The sequence below is a fragment of the Equus caballus genome, chromosome 22 (genome assembly GCF_041296265.1).
Source record: "Equus caballus isolate H_3958 breed thoroughbred chromosome 22, TB-T2T, whole genome shotgun sequence".
Taxonomy (NCBI): domain Eukaryota; kingdom Metazoa; phylum Chordata; class Mammalia; order Perissodactyla; family Equidae; genus Equus; species Equus caballus.
In genome coordinates this window covers 34,032,058-34,045,410 of record NC_091705.1, presented here as the reverse complement: position 1 = coordinate 34,045,410, position 13,353 = coordinate 34,032,058, and the positions used below count along the sequence as shown (strand labels likewise).

General features: G+C 48.5%; 1 protein-coding gene across 12 annotated transcripts in view; it reads right to left on the bottom strand.

Moving 5' to 3' along the window:
• Window positions 1–13,353, bottom strand: part of LOC100070683 (L3MBTL1, histone methyl-lysine binding protein) — a 68,131-nt gene that overhangs the window by 26,798 nt on the left and 27,980 nt on the right. For 7 of the 12 annotated variants that reach the window (XM_023626597.2, XM_070247565.1, XM_070247566.1 and 4 more), the window contains 2 exons: window positions 12,183–12,340; window positions 11,665–11,727 (listed from right to left, as the gene is read on the bottom strand). In XM_023626597.2, the coding sequence (XP_023482365.1) occupies window positions 11,665–11,727; window positions 12,183–12,340 (221 nt within the window). Of the gene's footprint in view, window positions 1–2,615; window positions 5,462–11,664; window positions 11,728–12,182; window positions 12,341–13,353 lie in introns of those variants that run through there. The other 5 variants (XM_070247569.1, XM_070247570.1, XM_070247573.1 and 2 more) reach the window with 2 other exon arrangements.

Sequence of the window (13,353 nt, the reverse complement as noted above, 5' to 3'; positions counted from 1 at the left end):
CTTTGTTTAATTTGTTTATTAGTTCTAGCAACTTTCTTGTGGGTTTTTCATAGAGTTGTCCCTTGGTACCTGCCAGGATTTGGCTCCAGGATCCCTGCAGATACCAAAATGAGTGGATGCTCACGTCTCATATAAAATGGTGCAGTATTTGCTCATAACCTATGCATATCCTCCCATATATTTTGTCATCTCTAGATTACTTATGATACTTGAGACAAAGTAAATGCTACATAAGTAGTCGTTATACTGTATTGTTTAGGGACAAACGATAAGAAAAAAAGTCTATATGTGTTCTGTGCAGATGCAACCATTGTAGGCCTTTGATTCACGGTTGGTTCAATCTACAGATGAGGAACTTGTGGATATGGAGGGTCGACTATATACAAGTTCACGACATCTACGAACAGAGAGTTTCACTTCTTTCTGTCCAAGTTGGGTGCCTTTTATTTCTTTTTCTTATCTAACTGTTCTGGCTAGAACTTCCAGTACAATATTGAACAGCAGGGGTGAAAGTGGGCTTCCCTGTCTTGTTCCTTATCTTAGGGAGAAAGCTTTCAGTCTTTTGCCATTGAGTATGATGCTAGGTATTTGTTTTTTTGGGTTTTATTTTTTGTACATGCCCTTCATCATCTTCAGGAAGTTCCCTTCTATTCCAAATTTTCTGTTTTTATTGTGAAAGGGTGTTGGATTTTGTCAAATGCCTTTTCTGCCTCAATTAAGAGGATCGTGTGTTTTTGCCTCCCTCATCCTAGTAAGGTGGTATATTACATAGACTGATTTTCTTATGTTGAACTACCCTTCCGTTCCTGGGATCTTCCTCTTTTTTGATTTACTCTTTCATTTTCTTTTTCTTCCTCTTCTCCGCAAAGGCCCCCAGTACATAGTTGTATATTCTGGTTGTAGGTCCTTCTAGTTCTGCTATGTGGGACGCTGCCTCAGCATGGCCTGATGAGCAGTGCTAGGTCCGTGCCCAGGTTCTGAACCAGTGAAACCCTGGGCTGCTGAAGCAGAGCGTGCGAACTTAAGCACTTGGCCACGGGGCCGGCCCTCCTCCCCTTTCATTTTGATGGAGCACGTCCTCTAGTAGCTTCCTGAGGAAAGGTGCACAGGAGGTGGAAGTTGGACCTTGTATGTTTGAAAATGTTCTGCCTTCACATTTGATTGACAGCTTGGCTGAGTACAGAATTCTAGGGTGGAAATAAGTTTCCTTTGGACACTGCTCCACTCTCTTGCTTCCAGCATTGCTACTGGGAAGTTCAATGCTATAGTGACTCGTGTTCCTTTGGATGAGAGCTGTTCTCTTCCCTCCGGAAGCTTAGATCTCCTTGATCTCATTAGTCTGACATCTCACAATAATGTAGCTTGGTGTCATTTCTTTTACATTCATTGTCTTGGGCTTTCCATGCGACCTTTCACTTTGGAGACTACTGTCTCTCCTCTCTGTGAAATTTCCTTTTTCAAAAGATTTTATATAGTTTTTTTTTTTTTCTGTTCTCTCTTATTGGCATTCCTATTAGGTGAATATTGGACCTCCAGCTAGGCCTCTAATTTTCTTGTTCATTTCTATTTTTCATCTTTGCCTCTTAGATTACTTTCTTGGCAATACCCTCAACTTTATCTTTCAACTCTTGTGTTGAACTATTTTATCTCTGCAATCACATTTTAAATTTCTGAAGCCCTTTCTTGTTTCTCTATCTTTCTTTTTCCTTTATAGCAGCGTAGTGGGTAGAGGATTAGCTTCTGACAAGTGGAAGGATCAACTCTTCCACTGTGATAGGCAGGAAAGAGGAAGGATGGATGGGGGGGGGGGATAGGAGACTGGCAGATGACATGGCAGGAAGGTGGGGGTATCCCTTCTGATGACTTCCATTTTCTCTGTGACATAGACGGTGAGGACGTCTATTGAGACAACAGGGAAGGCAATGGGGTAGGAGGTTTGTGGAGCATGGTAAGTGAAGTCATAGCGAACCCCCAAAAGACCCAGCCACTTCCTGGAGAGTTTTGAGGGTTCACATTGAAGCCACCAGAGACCATCAGTCAACCACAGCACCAATCTGCTCAATCAGATAAGTTCCTGGTCAAGATGTGGAGATGATGGGCTCTTGGACAGCTCTGTGGTTGGTTTTCTTCTAGCCAAGTAGTCTGGAAGAGCAGCAGGGCAAAGGAATTAAGGATATTGACATGAAAGGGGCTGATGTGACTGAACATGGCATTTTGGCCACTTTCTCATCTGTTCACACCGTCTCTGGCAACCTTAACAAATTCTAACCATTCAGCTTGACATTTCCCCACCTGAAAGTTTAAAGTTATTTTAAAAACTGGAGGCTTTGTTGAATTTTCTGCCTTGACCACTTATAAACTGTCAAGGATCAGGCCCTTTTCACACTGTTCTCTGGGGATTCCCATTGTTTCTGTTTCTCAATGTAGACCAGCATATCGATTTATCTTTATTCACTGTTTCTTATCTTTAAAATAGAATAAAAATCAGGTTATTTAGGACCCCTAACAGCAAGAAGAATGCTTTATTCTCTTCAGTACTGGCACCATTTGATATTCCTTTTGTGTTTTCTGGATGTTTTACCTTCAAAATAGAAATGCACTCTGACTGCATATTATTCAGTTGTTCAAGTTTATTTATGTTGTTTCAATACATTGACAAACACACCACATTTTGTTTGTAACATTCTCCTTCAAGAGTCACTTTATCTTAAACCAGAGAAGTCTCTTAAAGAACATACATGTGTGCACACACACGCACACACACACACACGAGGCAAGTACAAAAACGTTACTCCACCAAAGTGCATGTGAATGAAAGTGCAAACAGGCTTCATTTTCAAACTCTGGGATCATACTCTCTGCTTCAAAAATTAAACAGAAATGTCCTCATGGCCCTAGGCCAGGGCTGGGCAAGCGCTGGGTGAGGCTGTGGGCCCAGCGTGTGTGGTGCCTGCTGCTGGAGAGCAGGGCAGAGGGCACATGGCACTGGGCATCAGCGCCAACTCCATCCCCTCACTGAGCTCCCAGTCAAGATGCAATGATCCCATTTGGGGACAGGATGAGGGTGAAGGGGCAGTGGGGCAGAGAGAAGGCAGATTTCTTTCTCCTTTTTTATGATTTGGTTTCTTTCCAGAGAGTTTGACATTGGCACAGAAAGTGCTGAGGCCTCAAAGTTCGCAGGCCTGGGGGTCCTTTTCTCCAAGACCCTTAGTCCATCCTGACTTTCCCGTAGGCAAGCACTAGGAGTGCGGTTGGCAGATCCACATGGCGAAGCTGTACCAGGCCCGCCTCTTAGAAGTGGTGAGGTCCCACAGCACAGCTATGTATACTAGCTGCCTCCTCCTCATACCACAAAGCCCGTGAGCATCTCTCGCCAGTTTCAGAGAGGAGTGGCCAAGGCCAAGGAGCTGGTGAGTTTTGCCACCACCCAAGCAACCAAGATAGAGGGGCTCAGACCTGCTCCTCATTACTCTTGGCCAGGGGGGCACCATCGCAACCTCTGTAAACCCAAGCCCCAGCCAGAGGTACGGCCCGCTCGGCTTCCTCTCAGGAAGGTTGTGCTCAGAGCTGCTGCTAAGGGTGGAAAGGAAAGGAACATCTGAAGCCCTGTGGGAGTTCAGCTCAGGCGGCCGAACGGCTGCCCTGGCAAAGCTGTCTGCACCCATGTGAGCGAGGGTCTCCAACTGGGCTGGAGCAAGAATCAACAGAGCTTTGGGGTTCCCACCTCTACAGGAAAGACAAAGCTTCATATTTAATTATAGCCCTTGACATTTTCCCAATACCAAGTTTCACATCTGCACCCTGTCAAACACTTCTGAGAGTGCCCTACACACACACGCACACACACACATCACATGACCGAGAGAAAGGTCCCCCTGGCTCCACACCCTGCAGACCCATCTCAGCACCTGTGGCCACTGGAGCTTGGCAGTTGCTCCTTACCTCCATGTGGGGCCTCTGACCCCACCCCCTCCAGGTTGGGAGGCAGGTGTGGCAGTGGCTCAGTGGAGGCTGGGTGCTCACTTGGACAGAAAGGTCGAAGTCCCAGAGCCCCAGGAGGCTCCCAGCTGGCAGTGTAAGACAGACTGCGAGTGGTGAGAAAGGTTTAAGTGACACAGAGAACTCAAAGATAGAAGAATTCACCTTCCCAACTCTCAACTTCAAGTGGGCTTTGTAAGACTCCTCAAGAGCAAGACATTCACGGGACAGGTAGAATGTGATGTCACGGCGTGTGTATGCTAGACAGAGTGCTACCTGCCTCCGGCAGGAGGCCTGGCAGGCACGGGGCCCTCACCCCACGGCAGCATCTTGGCTGAGATCCATGGCTGCAGAAAAGGATTCTATGCCCAGCTTTGGGAGCCACCATGCCTGCTGGAGCTGCCGCTCTGGCCAAAGACCCCAGATTGTCTGATGTACCTTTGGGCTGGCCACAGCTACCTAGCTGGCCAGGCTGCTTCTTCCCAACACCCAACACAGGAAGGGTGTATGGGGAACACCTGTGGAACCTTAACCTCTGCCGCAGAGGTAAAACAGGCTCTAAACACCCACTGTGCTGGAAATAGGACTTGGCATGGCACACTAACATGCCACGTGGTCCAGAACCAGGCACGTTTAAGAAGGCATCTCGGCTCAGAATCCCCCAATTCTGGGCAAAAGGGAGAAAGGCAGTCAGAGACTCCCAGTGGATCCTATGAAAACATGTTTCTGAGGCTCACCCATCTAAGGAGGAAGAGCCAGTGGGGTCTGGCTGGGCCATGGCTGGGGACACTGCCCAGGAAACCAGGCAGCAGAATGAGGGCAGCAAAACCAGCAGACAGAAAAGGGAGGAGGTGTTTTTGAGTAAATACTTTTGCAGCAGGGTTACTTCCTGGTAGGAGGAAAGGAGACAAGGAAAGGAAAGCACAGAGAGATGCCGAAGAGAAAAGGGCCTCAGATCAGAGAACTCCCGTTCTACCAGACTGTTCTTAACTGCTAAGAAAAAGACCCAAAGAGTGATAAAACAAGTCAGCTGGAGATGTGGGGCTGCCATAGGCAGGGCCCCTTCAACCTACTCCACCAGTAAAGCTCCTCCAGCCCAGTCACACCCTCACCACTGTGCCTGGTGGTAGATGAGCTCCAGGACCAGGCAGCTAGGACTCCATCTCCCCCAGGGCCCGTCTGCTCCCACGTACCTTGTAGGAAGCAGCCCCGGAAAGAAGGACCACCCCTGGTAAGATAGAGATGGTGGTGGGGTACAGGTGGGATATGAGGAACTCAAGTTGGGAAGGAAGCATCAGCTGCAGACAGAGGCCCACCTGGGCTGGAGGAGGGCCCAGCCCGGAGCCAGTCACTTTAAGGTGTCATCGGCATTTTTGAACATGAGAATGGCGTTATAGATCTTCAAGGCTGGGCCCAGCTTGACGCTCATGATCTTCACAATGTCCGCCTGTGTCAGCAAAAGGAAGGCCTCGCCGTCAATCATCTGAGGGGTTGGGGGAGGGAGGCGGAAAGCGGAGAAAGTGGAGGGTCATGGGGAAGGAGTGAAGGATAGGGAGGATGTGCATGGGAGTGGGGAGGGGAGAAAGAAAATTGGAGTGAAGGATATACGGGGAAGGGAAGGAGGAAGGGACAGGAGGAGGAAGGAAAAGGAGAAAGGAGAAGGGTGGGAGAAAGGAAAAAAGGAAGACAGCCATGGGGACAGAGAAGGAAAGAAAGACATCTACTGGCTCCCCCATGTTCACACACGCACACTCTTTGTCTCTTTCTGCTGACTGGTCTGGATTTCAGTGTGTATTTACATAACGTCTTCTGAGTCCTCACTGACAGCGGCTTCAAAAAATCTGCTCTTGCTGTCCCCTAAGGAACCCACCGGTCAATCTTAGCCCTGACAACAGGAGACAAGTAGACACTGTGGGCATTCTGATGTGGTGCAGTATGAGGTGCACAGTGTTACCTGTGAGCTACTCTTGTGAGAGAGCAAGAGAAAGGGGGTGGGGAAGAAGAGAGGGAGGAAGACAGAGAAAGAGAGAGAGAGATTTAATCTGAATCTAACTAAGCCTCTGGATCTAACTTCCAGTTTAGAGGAAATACAGGGGATAGTGGAACAAGTTAAGCAACACCACAAGGAAGCAATGAGATGAATCCAGAAGGGCACATTCTGCAAGAGTTTTTTCAATGTTATGAAAAAAAGAAAGAAAAAAAAAGAGAGGGGACTATTCTAGAAGAGCTACAATAACCCAAACCAAGCATGTGGACCTTGTTTGGATCCTGGGTCAAAAACACCACCTGCAAAGGATATTCTGGGCACAACCAGGGAAACCTGAATACAGCCAGGGTATTAGGTGATATGAAGGCGTCACTGTCAAGTTGTTAGGTGGGATAACAATGGGGTGGTTATGCAGAGAAAGACTTTAGTTTTTAGAGATGCATGCTAAAGTATTCAGCATGAAACGCCATGATGTACATTATTTGCTTAAAATTACTTCATCTAAAAATAGGTGATGCAAACATGGAAACTGCTGATAATTGCTAATTCCAGGGGGTAGGTATCTGGGTATGGACAGGGAGGGAAGCCAGCTGTGGAGGAGGGAATGAGATGAAGAGAGCCAGGGAGGGGGTTGTGTGGGGCTAGGGATGGGGTCGGGGGTTGGGGGGTGGTGAGCAAACAGGGAGTTGTTTCTCAGAGGGGTGGGCTCGGCTGGGCTGGGGAGCGCTTGGGCAGAAGGACCATGTGGACCTGGTCCCACCATTTAGCCTGAAGAGGCTCCTCCTCTGGGTACCGGGACCCCTTTTTTGAGGCGGCACCATCCTTCCTATGCCGAATCCTTAAGAATCATGGCAAATAAAACACTTCTACGGTGTTTCTTGTGTGCCTGGCACTGTTCTCAGAACACTTTTTATATATTAACTCACTTAATCCTCACAACACCCCTTGAAGCAGTACCAGTGTTACCTTCATTTTACAGATAGGGAAACTGAGGCAGAAAGGCTAAGGAATTTGTCCAAGATCCAGCTGGCTTTTAAGTGCTGGAGCTGTGATTCCAGAGCGTTTGCTCTTGACCACTGTGAACGATGGAGAGGGGCTCCCATGCATGTGATTCCTGCCGCTCAGGGGGTGATGCCCCCGAAGCCTGGCCCTGCCTATGAGCCTCCCCACATCCAGCTCCACAGACTGAACTACAGATCCTCCCCGAATCACTGGCTGTTTTCTGCCTTGGACCTCTGTGCCCTGTTTCACCCCTGCTCGGCAGCCCTTCTCTCCGTCGGCCAGCTGAAGCCCAATGCTTCTCCCAACGTCCGGAGCTGCCCACTCCTTCCACTCTGCCTGGAGCAGAGTTCAACAGACTCCACGGAACTGTATGGGTTCGCTCACTTGTCTTCCAGGAGCGCCAGATGGCCACTCACCTGCTATATGGCAGGTGCTCAGTAAACACTGAAAAGGTGAACAAAGGGGTCTCTGAGGGGTGGCAACGGGCAGGATGCCTCTCAGAGAGGCTGGCAACCTTATAGGTTAAACTGGGTTGGGGCAATGAACCCCACATCTGTCCTTCCAGCAGCTCTGAGAAAACAGCTTCCTGGTCCTTCACTAGTCACTAACCAAAGAAGCTCTGAAAGCTGGCACTTCTGATGGCTAAACACCTTCTAAAAACAAAGAAAGAAAACAAAAGCCTAATAGCTAAAAGTTCCTGATGAGATTATCAGAGTTATACTTCCGTTCAAATACCCTAAGAAGACCCGTCAAGTGCAAATGGGCCTCCCAGGTCTAGCATCTGGGTTCAGTGAGTAAGTCCACGTCCCCATCTTGTCCATGCAGACGGCACCTCGGACAAGGAGATCAAGGGGGGAGCAGTTCCCACAGAGTCCAGCATTCCACTGTCTCTCCAGTGCCTCCCTGATGGGAAAAGAGCCCCAGATGCCAAAAATTGTGTGGGGGACCCATCGGCCATGTGGCCGTCCTGGGAGACAAGTACCTTAGACCTACAGAGCCCTCTTGGCTGAGCTCAGGCAGATGTGTCAGTGCATAAACACCCAATTCCAGACACCCTGGGCCAGTTAGACTCGGAGGTCCCCTCTCAGTGGTTCCACTGAATCACAGAGCCTGGTCCAGGAAGAGCTGGAACCAGCAGCCCTAAGTGGCCTTGACATCCTAAAGTTCAGAATATGAAGAAAAGGAACCCCAGACATAGTTAAATATGCAGCATGGATTTTTACAAAAACTCATTTATTATTATTCAGAAAACCCATTGGTGTGGTTCTTGTGCATGACCTGGACATTTCTCACCAGGTAACTGCCAAGGACCAGATTCTAGGTTCTTCGAAGCCAAGACTGGGGTTTGTGGTCTAGCAATTTGGGACTAAGTAAGGAGACAATGAGACTATTTCAGAGCATCAAGATATTGTATGTGTGCTGGTGTGTATGGGGAGTTTTGGGCCATAAAATCAGGAAAAAGGTCATGTTCTGACCTTAAAGGTAGAGGAAATCAACAGAAAAATGGATAAGATGAGCCAAATGCAATAACCTACCCTAAGCAATAGCCCACAGTGCTATGGATAGGACCAGGGAATTTCCCAATTGAGGTAACCCGATTAGATCCTTAGAGAGCCACACATGGAATGTTTAACACAGGCTGAGCTAAAACCGAATCAATACTGTCAAAACTTGATTGAGGAGGCTTCTACGCTGCCACAACAGAAAGACACGGTCCACAAGGAACCCAAGAAAAAGGGACATCCAGGGGGCAGGAGGTCGCCAGTGTTTACCCAGCTGCACTGTCAACAGAGCTTGCCAGCCTCTCCCCGTCCTCCCATGATACCTGGCACACACCTCTCTCAGAGCCCTTACCACACTCTACCAGAAGCAGCAATTTACAATTCTGTCTCCCCTACACAGGGAGCCTTGAGAGGAGGAACTTCTGCGTCCTCATTACCTTATGCTGGGCCAGACACACAGTCAACATCAATTAATTATTTGCTGAATAAATTAAAAAATACACAAGAGCTACAATAAAGGTGACTAAGAGAGGACTGGGCAGACTTTCCTTAAGACCGTCAGTGCTGACTACCAGACTGAGCAGACTACCTGTAAGACCATCTACCCACTTTGCTCTAACTCATGAAGCATCGCTCTAAGGACTGGTCTGTGTCTCGGCTGGAGAGAATCTTGACCCATGTCTCTGACTGCCTGGAATGCATCAGTTCAGCCAGGGAGAGCCCACTCCCTGGAGCATGGTCCTCCCTGGAGAAATTGATGAGGTGGACCAGATCCTGGAGAAAGCGATCCTCAGCCCCCACAAAGGTGCTGCTCGACTCTGAGTCTCTATGGGATGCTGGGGGCCCGCCAGCACACCTTCCCCACTTTTGGTGGTTGCTTTTTTCTATCACAGACAATGCTGAACTGAGATACGCAGATGTTCCTAGGAGAGACAGTCCTTCTCCCAACAAGTGGAGAATGCCAGAGACTACAACCCTTGGGTAGGTCTGCAGCTGGCTGAACAACTGCACTCAAACAGCATTGTTTTATGACCTGACGTCACCTAAAGGACGATCCCTAATGGGCGCCACATGGTTCTGCTCCGGCTCATTAAACATGCGTGGTGAATACTTGGTTGAGGACACAGAAGGCTTAGTTATCAACTGTACAAGTTGTATGAGGCTGGACAGGCTTATTGGTATCAGAGATGATAGAATCAAGATTTAAAACAATGAGACTATGAAACCAACAAGGTAACATTTAATAGGGAAAAACGCAAAGTTTTACATTAGGTTAATTTTTTAAAAGCCAGTGGTACAAGTAACACACTGGAAAATTTGGTTAGACTATAATGGATAATTGATATAAAAGGCACTTGTGGACTTTCATAAACCCCAAACTGGTGTGATTTGGCTATAATAAAGCAAGTATAAACTGAAGTTTTGCTAACAAAAATATAGGGCTCAAATCTAGGGGAAGAGAAAACCACCCAAACGTCCATTAACAGGAAAACTGTGCGATATTCATAAAATGGAGCACTACTCAGCAACAGAAACGAACAAAGTACTGGTGTACACAGTAACATGGATGACCCTCAAAAACGCTGCACTGAGTGGAAGGAGACAGACACAGAAGAGTACGCACCATATGATTCCATGTACATGAAGTTCAAGGACAGATAAAACTAATCTTTGGCGCTAGAAATCAGAACAGTGGTTGCCTATGACGGTGAGGACTCATGAAAGGGCCAAGAAAGAACTTTCTGGTATGATGGAGATGTTTGATATCTTCATTGAAGTATCAGGTTCAGAGTGTATACATTTCACAAAACTTGTGGAATTGTATTTTCAAGACATATGCATTTCACCCCATGTAAATTTTATCTTCATTAAAAAATATCTAGGTGTCGGTTCATCAACTGTAACAAATGTACCACTCTGGTGAGTGATGCTGATAAACAGGGAGGCTGTGCATGTGTTGGGGCAGGGGGCTATATGGAAAAATCTTTGTACCTTCCTCTTAGTTTTGCTGTGAATCTAAAACTGCTTTACAAAAAATAGTCTTTTTAAAAGCAAAAACTAAAAACATCTAGGGCAGCCACAGCCTAGTGTGTTCTGTGTTGGTCAGAGGGCATCTGAAACATGGGGTACAGCTCTGAACACACATATCATGGTAATCTTTTACCAACCCAGAAGGCAAGCACCCAGAATGGGGAGGAGTTTGGGAGCTCTACCACACAAGGATCCGACAAAGAACCTGGCTGTGTTGGGCCTGGATAAAGAGATTCTTCCAGGGAAAGAGGAGCAAAGTCCTTTCTTATGGGCACCTGACCTGGGCGGGAACGAGACTAGACTTTCCTGGGTGAAGGGAGATGTGTGGACTCTTTGTAAGGAAGACCTAAACAAGCTCAAAGATCCCTTCCAGTTTCAAACTCTACAAATTAGGAGGGTCATAACAAAGTTCTTTATTTAAGGACAACGACACAATAGTTGTCCATTGTATTGACTGAGCCCTCATTGTATTAGGCCTTCTGGTATAGTGACATGGTTCATATATTACTCTATAGTATTGCTATATAGTAATATCTATGCTAGTGACATAATTATGCCAGACATTCTGGAACAACGGCCTATTCCTCATTTCTAATGCTCACAATGGTCCTGCAAGGTAGCCATCATTACACTCATTTTATCTCCATTTTACAGATAAGAAGATGTAGACTCAGAGAGAGTAAAGAGCTCAAATTGGGCGGAACTAGGATTCAAAACCAAACTGTCTCTAAAGTGAGGGTTCTTTTATCTACAACTCCGGCTTCTTATCTTTGGTAAGCTCTTGGGTCTTGATTTTAAGTGTATGTGAGGATCCTTGCAGTAAATGGCAATATCCATGCCATTCAAAATACACTTTAAATTTATTGACTGTACTGTTGAAGCTAAGTTTGGAAAACAAAAGTCTGGGCAGAGAGGAGAGGGGTGAATGGAGTCCTGTCTTCACAATGCCTTCTCCTTCTTGAGGATGGTCTGAACGCAGAGGGTTTGCAAAATGGGCCTCGGTCTATACCAGATTTTTCCCAGAGACGTGGGTCACTATGACTAGTCTCATCCAGGTGGGACGACAGAGAGCCCTCCCTAGCTGGTGGCAGTGCTGATGATGGCACTGCTTCCTGCCATCTCTGACAGTGACCCTTCTGTCCCCACTCTGCACTTGCACCTTACCTCATCTTTGAAGAGTTGTGCTTGGTCCTCACAACCTGTCAAGGTCTGAACGAAGCTGAAGACCTTGGAAACCAAAAAAGACATGTTGCCAAGGGGACAGGGGCTTGGGAGTGTAGAGGAGAGGTGGGTCTACATGGCCACGGTGGCTTCTAGGCTACGACAGGGTTGCTTTTTCTTATCAGCCCAAGAGAATCCTTCTGTCTCTGTGCTGTTGGGTGTGCAAGGTGAAGTCCCTTGCTCTTGAGGTCCAGGGCTGAAGCCTGTCTCTCCTGCTGGATCTCCAGCTGGACTAGCAGCATGTCTCTCTCCCTATCCACTAGGATGGGCCCATCAGACAGGCTCTTAGTCAGCCCCGCTGGGCAGCTGGGAGGGACCATGGAGCAGAGGGGTGAGCAGGAGGTAGTGTCAGGAGCAGCGTTGGGCTCTGCTTGGGGAGGGCCTTTCCTGAGCCCTCCTGTCAGGGCGTGATGAGAGGGTAAAGTAGGGGAGGAGGGAGGGGGAGGGGCCTTGCACCTCACCTCATCGATGGTCCACTTGGTGACTGCGGAGGCCGAGATGCCCGCCACTCCTGGCAGGAGCTTGCAGTGCTGCTCCCAGCACACTGAGAGTGAACGGTCAGGGTGGGCCGACAGGGCCGACATGAAGAGGGACTGGTGCATGACATCGGTAGTCAGTGCTAGAAAGCAGAGGCAGAGGCTGGCAGGCCAATGCTGAGCACTAATGTGGTCCCAGAAGCCCGCTCATACCCATACCGCTCGGGAGGACCTTGGCCCCCTGCTGATAGCCTTGCAGAGCCAAGAGGGTGATGTAGGTCTGACTCCTCACCCCGTGCTCACTCCCTCTGGTAAAGCTGGTTCCTCACTTTAAGGACTCTCAGGTCAGCTGTTTGGAATGACCCTACCGCTGTCTCTCTGAGGCTGCATCACCCTGGGCCCTATAAGGATGCTCTCTTGGAGATCCTGCAGCATCCTCGAAAACACCATTCTTTAGATACCTTGCATCAAAATGGCCCCCAACATCCAAGCAAGCTCAGCTCTGACATCAGAAGCCCATTTTGTTTGTTCTCCTTTTCCTATGACCTTTTGGGACCCAAACAACTCTCGCAGAGCCAGGGTGATTCTGATTCTCAAACAGAATCACCCTGCCCAGTCTGAAGCCCACTTCTCTAGCCACTGCCACTGCCTCAAGCTCCATTCCTTTCCCTTGTTCCCCAGCCTGGTCTGGTTCGCTACCTGCATACCGGCACCCTGCCTACTTTGGTCCCTAGAAAGTGATCCATGACCCACCCGCCAACTCCATATTGCCTGTCACTTTGCTTCCTGATGTGTTCTTGGAATCCCTGGCTCCTGACCTCCAGCCTCAAGGCTGCTGTACGAGCTGATGAGTGACGCTGCTCTGCTCGCCTTCTCCGTGGCCAGGACTGGCGCTCCCCGACTTGGACTTCACCTACTTCTGGCGGCTCTGACAAACCTTGCCCCACCCACCTTGCCAGCCTTGGCTGGCTTTGGGCCACGTGGTCACTGTCCCATGGGTAGTCCAGGAGAGCTGGCTCTTTCCTCTTCACTGGGTGCTAATTCGAGACGTGTGGATGCAGCGGTCCGCTGCCCTCTTCTCACAGGCCCTCCCCTGCTCATCACGGATTGTCCTTCCCTCTCTCCCCTTAGCTTCAGCCTCTCACCCTGACTCCTC